General features: G+C 28.5%; 1 protein-coding gene across 2 annotated transcripts in view; it reads right to left on the bottom strand.

The window, feature by feature from the left end:
- LOC112685161 overlaps positions 1-15838 on the bottom strand; it is a 68298-nt gene that overhangs the window by 5745 nt on the left and 46715 nt on the right. For both annotated transcript variants that reach the window (XM_025556950.1, XM_025556951.1), the window contains 4 exons: positions 13372-13420; positions 13200-13298; positions 11740-11948; positions 11119-11256 (listed from right to left, as the gene is read on the bottom strand). In XM_025556950.1, coding sequence (XP_025412735.1) covers positions 11119-11256; positions 11740-11948; positions 13200-13298; positions 13372-13420 — 495 coding nt within the window. The remainder of the gene's footprint in view (positions 1-11118; positions 11257-11739; positions 11949-13199; positions 13299-13371; positions 13421-15838) is intronic.

Raw genomic sequence — 15838 nt, 5'->3', positions numbered from 1 at the left:
ATAAAATAATTGTTTTAATGTAAAAATGATAGTAAATAAATTTATTAATAAATAATAAATAACATTGATACAAATTTGTGATTTTTCTCTATTTTAATTTACTCACAATATTTTTATGTGTTACTATATTTACCCTATACCAAAACATTTTATAGTATACCTTTGTTTTTTTTTCGATAAAAACACTGGATATATGCTCTTTCAATGTAAAACTAATAGAAAATCGATGATGGATAACTCGGTGTCTTAGAAGTTTCCAAACAAATAATGTCGTAAAAAGGAAGATTAGACGAAAGTAATAGTACATTCGATTAATACGTAAAGACATTTTAAAGATTACCCGGCTGATAATTTTTTATTCGCATCCATAATAAGGAAACATATTGGGTTTTATCCTAAGTTTTCAAACAATATTTATTTTTATTTTTTTTTATTTATTTATTTTTTTTTTTTTTTTGCAAACAGCAATGAAACATTTCAAAATCATTACAAAAGTTAGTAGTACACCACGTAGTATATTTTATTAATACAGGAATTTTTAATTCCTTCCGGCCCTCACATTAACTTTTATCGTTTGTAATCTTACAACTGTAACGTGTACTTGTTTTATCTGTTGACCTGAATTTTGTTTAAACTTTTTTTTTAAGTTTTTTTTAACACTTTTCTAAAATTATTTAATTGTTATTTAGTCAAACAACGTAATATTTTTTTTTTTTTTTTTAGTTGATGATCATTGTTAGTTTTTGAGAAAAAGTAATAAAACCTTACGTTTTTGATAAATTAACCAACATTTATTTTCCACTTATATATTTTACCTTAACTATAAAACGAAACACAGGTTTAGGATAAACATATTTCTTTTTTTTCATAAATGATGGTGACCCACAGTTTAATGTAAGTTTTGAATTGTAAAAATTAAGGGTTAGATAATCCCAGAAGGTTCTGTTTGTGGCCAACATTTTTTTCTCAAACGATTTCATTAATTCCTCCGGAAATTAAATTACATTTCCTCGTTATTTATTTGTGTGATTTCGACAAACCCATTTTCTATATTAATTTAATTTAAGTATATAGACATTGCAATAATAATAATTTGATTTTTTGCTCAAACAAAATGTTGGGCTTTCTTATAAAATTAATTTACTTTAGCAAAACGTATATTATATTGAATTCAGCGTTAATTCTCTCTATTTGTGTTTTTTTTTTTTAGTGTTGATATAATAAGTGTGAGTATGTAAACCACGAATGAACAAAAATACCATTTTGGCGCAAACGCTAGGATGTACAATATTCTTTAATAAACAATTTGGAATAGAAAATTTAACTTCAAGATTTTGTTATGATTATCCTGATATGTACACGTATCAAAGTATATTACTTTTCGCAGCTACAAAATCACGGTGTATATTTTTTTGTATAAATTAAAATATTAATCTTGACGATCTTTTGTCCCGAAAACGAGAAGATATTGTTGGCTTTTCAGTGAGTAAAATTCGGGCCTACGCTTTCTTTAAATAGTGACCGCCGTCCGATCAATTATTACGTGCAACAAACTAAATGTATAACATTCAAAAGTAGCTTTGTTTATTCAAAATGCATGGTTTGTCATTAACGTAATACAATACTGAAAGTACGCGGTACGCAAAGGTGGATCTAAAGCTTGCTTTAAGGGAGGGTAGAGAATAAGAATATTTATAAGTGCTATATAAAGTATAATGAAGACTGGACTGTAATTTGATCAACTTAATAAAAAATAATGAAAACAATGCTTATAATTATCTATAGGTACCAACAATTAACATATAAGACGAGTCGTATCGTAATATACACAAATATTTCAGAATACCGGTCACCAAACAGTAGGAACTAAAACTAAAATGCATTATTTATTATCATGAAAAATGTAACTTATGCAAATATATACATAGAATTCAATAGTAAATATTTATGAATCTTTATTATATATATCGGTATGACTATATTAAAATTATTATATAAATCTGGGATAAAAAAAAAAAAGAATAAGGGAAGGTTGATCGTCACTTACCCCTCCCCATAAATTCGCTCCTGGGGTAGGTACGTCGAAATATTTATATTCCTATACAATTCGGCCATTCGCAAACAAACTCTTTGACCCTTATTTCTTTATATATATACACATACAAAATAATGTGTATATTAATGAAAAATGGTATACAATACAGTAACATAAATAGTAAGTGCATGCTAATGGATATTGGAAATATATATTTCTATGACACTTTTGTGTAAATGTATGCAATATAAGTGTAGAAACTAGACTCATAATGGTATGATAACTAATGTGAAAAACGAACATAATAAAATATTTGTAATAAATAATTATTGTAAATAATATTCAATAATATTTTAAAGTTAGTATTCATATAATGTACATGACAATAACTATACGCATGACAAACACTTTTACTCCAAAAGGTTGGGGAGTACAAGAGTTGCCCGTTAAAGTTCAAATTAAAATTGATTTCAGACTAAGAACGCACTAAGTTAGTTTTTGTTTGGAAATTTGTTTAGTTTTAATTGAGATATAATCTTATTGAATTCGTTTTATGATTACGTTTTGCCAAATTAATATTTTAAATGTTGAAAAGCGCGTGACAAAGTTATTATTTTGATAAATTATCGTTTTTCCGGGTAATTTATCGTGAAAATACGTCACAAACACTGATATAGATGTGTGCAAACTCAGCAGAAAATTATGTGAAAAAATGAAAAACAAATGATATCCTTACACAAATCCTATAAGATAACTAACTAATATATTATAGCTGTAGGATGTCAATGATTATAAAAAAGGCCATTAAAATATAGAGATACGATTGATCTGCTCATAGAAGAATTTTGACTACTCTCTGCGAGCACCCTCGTACAAATACATACATATATATATATAAAATATATAAACACAGAGAAGGGAAAAGGGTACGATACGTTAAGAAGGAAGAAAGAGGGGTAGAGAGACTAATTGTGCATGATAAATTGCTTAGCATAACCCATTCGATATTTACATCTATTAAGGCACACCGTTCGACCATGCAGAAACAATATGACCGTCGCTATTATATGTAGCAATGTAGCATATACCAGAACAATATTAAACCATTTAATATCCGTACTTGTACATAATTAAATACTCGCGGGAATCCTTCGAGCATTATACATACATACATTATATAATATTCAATAAGACCGTTTGGAAATAACGTCATCGATGAACACTATTAATATACAAATACTATTCGATAAACGATCTGATGAAATTATTCTGGCGGTGCACCTAACGGAGACGTGCAAGGAATACCGCATTAGCATTCATTTTTTTTGTCCATTTAAGATCGAAATTATATTAAAAAATTCTATTGTAAATTATCTGTCGATATTTTTTTTCTTAACTTTCATTCAATTTACTCAAACTGATTTTTTATAAAGAAATAAAATAAGGCACTAGCACCCAAACGTATATTTATCTTCTAAAACTACCAAGATTATTTTATACATGAACGTCATAACCAATTTCTACGTTAGAAACGTAAATTAACCTTTTCAATGCTATAAATGCATAATGCGTCGACTGTAAGCGAATCTGAAGTCCTATAGATACATATATGCTCCCTAAAATATTAAAAATCAACTACAGGTGTTACAATTAATGTGATAATACAAACTTATAAAAAACATATATATCAAAACAGTTAAAAGTAAAAGTAAAATATTTGTTTTTTAGAGTTACTAAAGTATCATTATTTGATAAAATTATATTTGTTTACAAAATCGTATTTATATTTAGTTTTCATGCATTAATTTTTGTTTTATCAATTGTCTATTTGTTTGTTTTTTGTTTTTTTACATGTTATTGCGGTTGTAATTAATTAGTAAAAAAAAGTATATACTGTTATAAAAATGTACGTAAATTTCCGTACATTTACATAAAATTTACCGCTAAATTAACTGAAAATATTTTTACGGTAAAATTCCCATCACTAGCTATGTTCAATTTGAAGACAGGTAAATGCAACAATCAGGCTCCTCGAGATATTGAGATTCATGAACCATGGTTGTTGAGAAATAACTATGTGTCTGTGCCATAAGGCAAAGTTAGGTAGTAGAGAAGATAATTTAACTTGCCAAGCCTTATAAAAGAGTTTGCAGTTAATAGGGAAGAGGTCAGAAGTTGGAATTTTTTGAGATGGAAAATTTGTTTGAGTATCGTATGATTATAATAGTACAAGGATAATTTCATCAGAAAAAGAAGCAATAAAATTTGAATGAGAATAATTTAAAATTTGTTAGTCCACGAAATTAAAAAACAACCATTAGATGAGACTGATGGAATGCTATGTGACTGGATGTGAGAGGAGAACTGAAAAAAGTTGTGATGAACCTGTAGTAAAATTATTTCTTTTTTTCCGTTTAGGTTGGGAGTTTAAAAGAGAAGAAAAAGAAGATTGAGGAGAGTAAGAGTTGACTTCTTGTACAGAGCTAGAATTGTTAAAAATATATTTATGAAAGTCGGTGACTTCGAAAAAATTATGATCCTTTTAGACTGTACCCGAACGTTTGATTTGGGTGGCTTCAGCAAAAGATTTGTTTTCTATAGGTATAATCCTTATGATATCCCTTTGTGTTAACTATTCCGAACAGAATCGATTGGAGGCAATATGATTTAATTTACAATAAAAACATTGGGTTGCAATGGTAAATTCACCACGATTCCAACGTTGTTCGGTACAACAGAACTTTTGAGTATGGCCAAACCAGAGGCATCACGTACACTGGACTGGTGAATGAATGCTGGGTGAAACGACACGTATAATTTTGAAAAATAAATAATTTTAGGGAGTTTAGGTGAATGAAATTTTATTTATACAAATTTTATGAGTATTAAAATATCGTAACCTTTGATATTGAAGCGGAGAAATTCAATAGCTTTGTAGCGGCACTCATAACCTTCCCAGAAGTCGTTTTCGGAAACAGTCGGATCAAAGTATAAGACCCCGAGGTTATAGATTAAAGAACTTAGAATGCCATGAAGTCGTTTTCAGAAAGCCATGGAAAACTTAGATAAATATTGACGTTATGTAAAGAATCAAACGTAATTTTTATTCTGTGAAAGCCGATTGATGAAATATTGATTACTCCTTATATAGTTATTAATTAAAAGTTTGCCAGGATGCAGATTACCAACATTTTTGTTTTCGGTAGAAGAGATGATTATATGAAGGTGTAGTGGTCAGAAAAGATTTTCATGAGCATCAGACTGCCTCGCGCCTAAGTTAGAGATGGACTTCGAATTAGGCAAATTAGTGTTCAGCTGTGAATAACTAGACTATCCAGAGCCCCTGAAGTACATTCCATAATATTATCTGAAACCGTTGATAGTGTGTGTTCTAAAAGTTATAGTGGGGGTGACTTATCAGTGGAAGATGTATGTATTTTCGATGGTGCATACGATGAGATGGGAGACGTGGCCTTAATTTTCTTTGTCATTGATACCATCCAAAGAGATAAAGGGGGAGAACCTATTGCGGCCCGGCGAAGACGGCATACCGGAACAGGAGACTGTTAAGGTCATCCGATAATACGGAGTTCCAGACAATAATAAATAAAAACCGACAATAATTAAAACTTTAAATAGTATAAAACTGAAACAAAATTTAGATAAGCGAGTGACAACAACCGTACGTGTGTGCGAACCAAATAAATATTCATGAATTCTATTTATTGTTAATATAGCATATTTTCTTTTTATTATAAAGCGATCGCATATTTTTGGGATCAATCATTGATATAAATAGCTAATACTTGCTCAAATAATGACTAAAAAAAAAAAAAAAATTGTCAATATAACAATACGCGATACAAAATATAATATTAAAAACACAATTTTATTTCAGCTCAGCAATGTATATTACGAAAAATAAATTCAGCAGTATAGAGTTAATTATTTTTTCTTGGGTATCTGTTACAGAAAATGAATAGTCAACGACCCGGAAATAACATTTGTTTGATCGATCAACATGGAAATATTATACTTTATAAATTATAAAAACGAAGTAGTATGTTAGAAGTATACCGATTGTGCATCATACAAAAACAGATATTGTTTATAATATACTTATATATGTGTAAAATGTGAAACGGTAGGGATAATAAAAGCTAGAGAGAGATAATAGTAGGGTGCTCTGCATAAAAAAAAAAAAAAAATAATTAAATATAACAAGGCCACGCAGTTACGTTTTTTTTTTACCCCGCACGAAAAAATTATTAACCGAGAAAACGCTTACACGGAAAACAACGCAGATTGCAATTAAAACAAATCATCACAATAAATTATCACTATTATGTGCTATTGTGAAGGTGTTTACTATCATGTTATATAATATAACCCGTTGTCAAAAGCGTAGGCGTCCATGAATATTTTACAACGCGTGGGATGCGAAAGTTTTATACCCGAACATCCGGCACCGCTTCTATAATTTAATATTTCCCTACTGCAATCAATTAAATGTCTAAATATATGTATATATTTAGACATTGTGTATTTATATGTGTGTGTGTGTGTGTATGTGTATGTGTAACTGATTATTTACATAATACACACCTGTCGAAAATGTTTAGCGTTCAAACTTTTGGTGACAATTTTATGCTCAGATCTTAGAGACGTCATAGGCGCAAATAGTAAATTTCATAGACTGTGGCTCAATTCTTTTTATTCTTTTAATTCTCGCTCTCCTACCCTCACATTTAATTAAATAATTACAATTATTGACAGATGATTTGTATATAATATTGATATGTTATAAAATTTTTTTATTTATTAATAAATACATTATAAAGTCGATTGTTTTGTTTAAATTGCCCCTGTTGCTTAATACTGGTAGCGTGTCAATATTAACACATTTTCAACACCCAGGTGAAAATAATATTTTTATATCAGTATAATTTGGGCAGCTTAGAATTAATCTGGAAGAGCTAAGTTCCTTTTCATAAGCCACACCTTATTTATGACTATTTTAACCACTCTTTTTGCATGAGCGATTCGTCCACCATTTGAATCGATGATGGACATCAACGGACAAAAGTGACATTGAACAAAATGTCGGCGAGAAATCAGTTGCTGCGATACCAGGAAGACGGCATTAAGACGGACCAAAAAATCGTAAATGGATGTGAATTGGGAAAGAATTAACAGTGACTGACGGAGAGGGTTGAGTGATTCTTGAGTATCGACGCTACCACCTACGCAACCACTGGATAAAAATCGTTTTTTTTACGCAGTTATATATACAAGGGTAAATGTAATAATATGTACGAGTTTGTATACGTGTAGGCGAGTCGCGAACTCCCACGCATTATTTGGTTTTAGATCCTGTTTTCAATTGTGTAAGTCGTCATTGAAATTGTTTCCCCCGGGAAACTCCTTCACTCGACCCAGTTGACTTTTATTAGGAAATAGCGTGTAATATTTCCCCCACGTTATATGTTAAATTCAATACGTTTCGAAAAAATAACAAAACGCACGTACTTAAAACTTTATTTGGGACGGAAGAAAAAATAAAAAAAAATATTAACCCTTCAACCTCTGTTTTATTCGGGGAAAATGTGAAATTCACTATTTTATAATTTTACAAAATACACATAAAAAACACTCAAAAAGTATTATATCAATAACATTTTAAGATGATGATTTTAAAATTGAATCGTTATAAAATTGGATACATTTTATGATGTAATAGGTTCATAGCAAACATTCGTAACTGCTATATTACAACAAAATTGATTCGTGAAAGTTTTGAGATTGCTCAGCGATTCTTTCTGCACTAGCACTAATTCGCTACATTTGAAATTGAAACTTGTGTGGTACCTCGATGATAGCCAGAGTCCCGGTTATTGTACTCAGACGCTCAGAATTTAATGTAAAATGTTTGGGTCAGTGCTCTATTTGACAAAAAAAGAACACGAGCACGGAACAGAGCAATTTATTTATAAACAACGAAAAAACTACGTAGTAGTTTTATTAAGCACATGACTGTTTTTTATACAATAACGTACATAGACACAAAGTACGCATACACAAGTAAATAAGCATTATAATTATTATTTAAACTGCAATAAATTTACTTTGACATGTATGTTTAGCGTTAAAAAAACATTTAATGCTACGTATCTCGAGGGAAATAAAATAAATTATTACGGATCGCAACCGAAAAATGTTTTCCGCTAAAATTAAAAATAAACTAAAATTGATATTTAAAAGAAACAACATATTATGTAAACATCCTGTATAATGGAATAAATAGCCAATTCTCTCCTATTCTGGTGGATAAACGGGTATGGTGCATTCATATAACTTTTATCCGCACAAAAGCGTTATTATTAAAGTTTTCGCTTCTGTGTAATATTTTTTACGGGCTCTATTATCGAAAAATAAATAAATATATAAGTTTATGGGTATACAGTATGCGAATACATAATAATAGTGTTATGTTTACTGAATACATTTTACCAAAAAAAAGTTAGACCGTCGATAGACGAGTATACTTGTTGATTATACTAATACAATTTGGTGCAAATAATTAAATTAAACTAACAATAATTTAGGCGGTTATCTATGATAATGAATGACAGTAATATTGTTATCGTTGTCCTGTTAACGACTAACTGAGGGATCGCTAAACGTTTCAAGATGGGCGCCAACCAAATAACAATAATAATTATATATACAATGTGCACTGAATTTTGATGCGTTTAACTATAACTTTTGTAGCACTCAGTATAAATTACAGTCTTCGGTTTGGTGGTTCAAAAGGACCGAAAGCCCTATCGATTAAAATTCTAGCGATGTACGTATTGAGCTCTATATGAACGTTTTTATGTTTTAGAAGTTTCGCGAATCTTCAGCGAACATTTTAAGTTTTTTCAATGGTTAACAATGAGAAAATATTTCAAGTGCATTTTTTTTTATCTTTTAATAATAATTGATTAAACCAACCTTAATGGAAGAACGGATAAAAAATATTTTTCCGTAAAGTCATGACTTATATTAAATTCTGATAAAGATAATACATATTTTATATTGATGTAATAAGTAACGCGGTGTTAGCAAATTTGAACAAGTTTTAGTCTTAGCATTAGTCCACTAATTAAATAAATTGCTAATAGCTACTTCAACATTTATGCAAATTAAAATAATCGAGCACTACAAAATAAAAAAATTCAGCTAAGTTTTGATATTTTAAAATTTATGTCGATTGATTAATGATAAAAATGAAGTCTTGATTTTATTCTTCGAATGCTACAATAATAATATAATGTATCTGTCAGATTTAAACCAGTCATCGACAAACTGAAAATGTTTGATTACGTTAATTTCGATAAGATAAAAGTTCGAGTTACTTATTTTAGCTAACTGTTGGCAAAATAACTAATATTATTTCGAAATGAATATGAATTATTTTTCAGTTTTAATTATTTTAATTCCATTGATGAATTTCAAAGAGTCTTATTAATACTTAATTATAATTATCAAAATATTTTAGGAATAAGGAGTGTTTGATAATAAAATAATGACTTCATGCTAACCGAATTATGATTTCATTATTTCAATTTTATTAAAGAAATTACTTTAGATTTTAACTTTTTTAATATTAAATATCCATGTATTTATTTTTAGTTTAGTTACACTGGCAATATTTCTATGGTCTTTAGAATAGTATAATAGTAAGAGTTTAAAACACATATTTAAAAACAATTCATGTGACTGTTACTTTTATATGTTTTTAATTTAAACTGGCTGATACCATCTTAAAAATTCTGAAGATAAATTAGATATCGTTGTATAGAAAATATACCTAGATGATTTATTTTATGGCTATGTGATTCGTCTCGAGTTGTGTTAGTACATAACTGTACAAATTATTTGTACTGAGCTATTTCGTTAGATTTATCATATTATATCAGGAAGAATAACGTACGATTTAATATATTTTTTTTTTCTCTATTACACTGTGATATTGGAAAATTAGTGTCAGGTCGTTAGATATTAAACCTCAAAGTTTTTTGTTAACTTAATATGTTCAGACGAAATTGTGTTGTTATATAAAGTAGTTAACTTGTTCATTGGTCAAATTGATTAATAATATTATTGTGAAGTATTATATATTGTAAGATCTCAATAATATACTGTTCTGACAATATCAATTGTCCAGAATTGAATTGAAGATGAGAAAATTTAAATTTAAAGAGATATATTAGTTAATAAAGACATTTTATCTAAATAATAATAAAAAAAAATACTTTTGTTATTTAAAAAAAATATTTAGCAATATAAGCCGATATGTATTTTTGGTTAAGTTATTTAAAAAAAATACTTTTGACAATTATGTTTGTAATAGTATATAAAAATAATATTTAATATAGACCAGGAAATGTATTAAATTTAAATCATTCCATAATAAAAAGCTACGAGAACTTTTTCATCTATTATCAATCGGATTTAATGCATTTGGTTTACACTAGTCATACATGAGTACGGTCAGTGGCATACATCAATTACGCAATTTTTATGTGGAAGAAATATCTGTGGGGTTAGTAAGAAATAGTTTACATTTAATAAATGTAAAATAGATATACTTAATTAAATAATAAAATATAAAAATTGCAACTTTTTTTTCTAAAAAAATCAAAACGCTGCCGCTAAAGTAAAAAGTCAAACAAAACGTTAAATTATTCAAGTGTGCAGTAATTTTTTATAAATATGATTCACAAATGAACTATAATTTATCATCATAAGTATATGTTGTAAAATACACTCGTGTATTTTGTTAAGGCTATTTGAAACATAAAAACCTTTATCATATATTATTGTTAGTAGAGTTTAGTTGCCATACGTAAATATTTTTAATGTTCTTTATGACCCCACTCCGTGACCACTAAGATGATAGTGCAGCCGGGTTTTATATATTTATAAAAAAAAAAAAAAAAACTAATAAATTTAACTTAAAACTACTCTCTAAGACAGTGTGGATTAAAACCATTGCACAATGTGTAATATGTTATAGTATATAAAATTGTACTAACTCTCCCTTCCTGGATGAGCTTCTCAATGGCCTGCGTCACCGATTTGTCGTCCTTGGTGAAAAAAATATATTCAGCCATGTCCTCAGGAGATGCTTCTACGTTGAAGTACGATGACACGGGCGGGGGAAACAGAGCGTCCTGCGAATGTACACAAAATCATATAATAAGGTAGAAAGACAACGGTCCTTCAAGTCAAGCATTTAGTAATATTAACATTGGCAGTGTCGGATTTACGATGCCCGGGGCCCTCGCAAAATTAAATAAATGAGAGTTCCTACAAAATTACTGTGTTACGTTCACTATTTAGCAATAAGTTTCATCGTTATTCTGAGCATAATGGTGTTTAACAAATTAAATGTAAATATTTGTTGAAAAATAATAACTTTGATTTTATTTTCCTTATTATATTTCAATAACATATTTATATTATGTTAACGTTTTGATTAATTAAAACAAAATATTTAAAATGCAGTCAACATGGATTTAATTATTTTTAAGGACAAAATAAGCCACGAGAAAATAGTCTTCGATCATAAATGTTTTGACCTGCACCCCGGAGTTTCCCACAACTCTAAATTCAATTCTAAACATTGATATATCTATTTCGAAACAAACTCTTACATAGCTTTTTTTGTCATATTCCCTGTATTTGCCATCCCGTTTTCTCGGTGACTCATCATCGGATGCGTACGATGTCTGTTTGTGTATACCTTTACTTGGTATGTCCATGGACAGTTGGACTCTTGTGTCTGGCTGACCACCGGCGTTACGGTCATTTTTCGAAAGTACTTTTTGTTCCAGTTTGGCCAACATTTCACCATTTTTGTTTACTAAATCAACATATAGATTTGAAGAACAATGCATCAATATTTTTCATCATATTTCACAACTAATTTAAGTGGAAATATTTATGTTACATATTGATCGGTCGCTATTATTTATTATAGATAGATCATTTGATATTTTGAATATTTTTTTCTAAATTCTAGCAAAATTATTTAATTTTAGATTATCAAAAGTTAACTTTTTTGAACGAAATAAATCAGCAATTTAACTAGGTAGTTAAATTAGACGAATTTTCATTTTGCATATCAACAGCTGATAACATAGTCACCCGAAAATATAAATCAACTTATATTTATTCATAAAAATAAACTGTTGATAATATAAAATAATTTATTAAAATATGTATTTATACATTATTCGTTACTATTTCTGTACTTATTTATCGTTGAATTGACTATTATTAAATAATAATAAATATTGTGGTTATTTCTGTAGTCATTTTTTATTAAATTATTATTATTAAAGATCAATATTGTTTCTGATGCTGTTATTATTGTTCATTATTGTTAGTACAGAATACATTAAAATAATGTGTAGTTATAAATACTAATTTATTTTGAATTGAAATATTGTTTAATAAATATAATTTTTATTTTTGTATACATGTGTCATTTCGTTGCAACGCAGTCTTCGTTGAGAGAAGATTTATCAAGACACAGGTGATTCTTATTTCTGACATGTAAGCGAATTACGATTATCAGTGCTCATAGAACTGTTGAAAAAAATTAAAGAATGCGTCATAGATAAATATATGCAATATACCAATATGCAAACAATAAAATATTAACCTCTAATAAAACGTGTGCAGGCTTAACATTTTTATCTAGCTAATTTAACGTTCGCCATTCGAAAACCGTATATATATCCCCTTAGGAGTTATAAACATTTATTTACTTGCATTTATATGTGTGTTTTTCGCACAAATAATCATTGCTCAAAGAAAATATTTATTGATTTATTTTTGAATCGTATTTTATACATTGTTTTGTCAGTATTTTATTCCTATCGATTCTTATCTCAGGTGTCTAGTTATAATGTATATGAATATTATAATCAAATTCGATATATGAGATATCGAACGAATAAGATGCAAATAATACCTCAATTTTAAGATTTTACCCTTCCCCCTTGGTACCTTCACTTTTTCCGTATTTCTTTCTATTTGTATTCAAACAGAAAAAGAAATAAATATCAATAAAAATAATTTTTCTAAATCTAGTTTTTCCTGTACTAACATTGTTGTTTGATTTTAGCCACAGATTTCTCTTTTCCATTATCATTTGTGTATGACGATTCATGCATATTTGTCATTGAAATTGACTCGGATTGGCCTCCTTTATCAATAAAATAAATCAATATAAATTAAAAAAAAATTTAATAATCAAGTCATTTAAGAAAAACAATCACCAGTTGGTGCTTTTAATTTCTCCAGTTCTTGGACATCTTGATCAATCACCTATAAAAAAAAATATATACAATTAATTTACTAATTATAAATGTAAACTATCCACCCATTTTTCTCTTTGTACAATTACAATATCATATTTAAATTTCTATCATTTTGTTGTATCAACTAGAATGATACACAAATAAAAGTACATGATATTATATTTGTCAATTTGTTAACTTATCAAAACTTCTGACGTGAGCAAACCATAAAATAATTTAAAAAGCATTTAAACAAATTAAAAAAATAAACTTCCTGGAAATCTTATGACTTGAAAAAACAAAATTAAAATTTATTTTATATTTAAAAAAAAAATTTCAGTTTATGGTGAAATGTCACTTTGTACACCTCTTATATATATCACAGTCAAGAAATAAGTAATTGTTTTGTTGTATTAGCAAACCAACCATCTCATTAAAAAAAAATCCATATTTGCAATCATATATAATATAAAGTAATCAAGACAATCCGGTTTTATTGAAAATCATAAAAAAAAAACATTTACTCATGAAAGGATCATGAGTTTATCTAATTTTACACCACTATAATATGTGAGTCAACCTTTTCATTATAAACAACAAATTGGCAATTTCAAATATAATCCAAATGAAATTTCCTTCATGGCGATTTAATGAAAACCTAATAACTAATAACAGAAAAAACTACAGTAAAAATATCACAATTACAATATATCCGTGAAATACTACACTTGTATTCAAATGGCGACCACATGTGTATACAATTATACGTTGGAAATTGAAAAAAATTCAGGCGGATTGGCTGTGATATTGATGGATAAGAATATTCAATTATAAAACTTATAATATCTGTAGTATATTTATGGTAGAAGCCTTAGCAATTCTCAAGGACATGCGAAATATTCATTATATAGGCGATCGGAAAGGTTTAATAATGTCCAACTCCATATATATTCTGATAAGAGAATACAAAATACAACGTAACAATATCTTAACCTATTACCGTAGCGATGATATACCGTATCAACGAATTAAATTATCGCAAAATCGAATATCTTCTGTACGAGTTCCTGTGTAAAAGGAAACGAATAGTTGTGAATAAAAAATCTATAGAAGTTACGCAGACGCTAACACCAACCCAGAATAAATTATGCCTTCGTATAACGTTTTACGCAACTTCAATAGACCCGATAAAATAGTCTTGTCAACAGTAAAATATGGAAAATCACAAACTTGAAAAGCTTGAGCTGTTAATACTAATGTAGACCAAACTATCTACCCTAAAAATATGCGATTAAAATGGAAACAAAAATATCCATCAACAAGTTAAATTCAAGCGGTCAATTTTATAACAATATGGGTTGACTGATAATCCTCAAGTTAATGCCAAAAATAACATTACACTCCATTAATTTAAAACATTTATAATTAATATATAATCGAAAATATAAAATTAATATAAATTACGATGTTTTCATTGATTTGATTTTGCAAATTTCTATTTTACCTTTATAAATTAAACACTAGAGGGCAGTGAATATTTTATGGAATTTTCACTGGGTGACAAAAAAAAAAAAAAAAAAAATGCACTGTTTAATATTCAAACCTTAGAAACTTTAATAGTACGATGCAAACTTGTAATGTATATATAACCAGTGTTAAAATAAAAATTGTACTCGTTCACGTTCATGTTAATTTTTTTAAAGCGCATACGATCACGTTCAAGTTTTTCAATAGACCTTTGAAAACAAAGCATTAAAAGCAATATGCGGACCCGTATATGATAAAGTAGCCAACTGCTGGCTTAGAAGGAAAATTAGAGAAATAAGGAAAAGAACAAAAATACCCGCAATAACAAATTACACAAAAAGGTAAAGTCTAAAATGGATCGGTCATGTTAAACGGAAATAAGCGACAAACAAAGCTAGACCAACCATGGATTGGCAGCCAGAAGGGAAAAGACCATGGGGATGTCAAAAAACGCTGGATGTGTTATACCATCGTATAACACAAAACCTAGAGAGACTAGAAATTACAAACTGGGAAGAGTTGATCAAAGATCTTGTAAATTGAACAGCATTGACAGAGGCGGCGACAACTCTTATAGAATCATAGAGCCATATGAGGATGATGATGAAATAAATTTGAACGTCCCAAAAATCGTTCAAATTCATTGAAAATATAAACACTGTTCATGTTCACGTTCAACCGGAAAAAGCGAAAGACGTTCGCGTGTCGTTTACGAAGTATAAATGTGAACACATGAACATTCAAAAAGCGTTTCATAGAATACATTATAATACAATATCATATGGTTTTTATCGCATGGGTTTTCCATTGAAGATATTCTGATAATCAATATAATTTATGTTTCAATTTCGTACCATCAAAGGAAATGATGAACAAATGACAAAATCAAGCGTTATGAACTACTAATAAATAACATATT

The sequence above is a fragment of the Sipha flava genome, unplaced genomic scaffold, assembly GCF_003268045.1.
Source record: "Sipha flava isolate LNK unplaced genomic scaffold, YSA_version1 268_pilon_pilon, whole genome shotgun sequence".
Lineage (NCBI taxonomy): Eukaryota > Metazoa > Arthropoda > Insecta > Hemiptera > Aphididae > Sipha > Sipha flava.
Note: the sequence above shows the minus strand (reverse complement) of the source record. Positions and strands in the feature narration are given on the sequence as shown.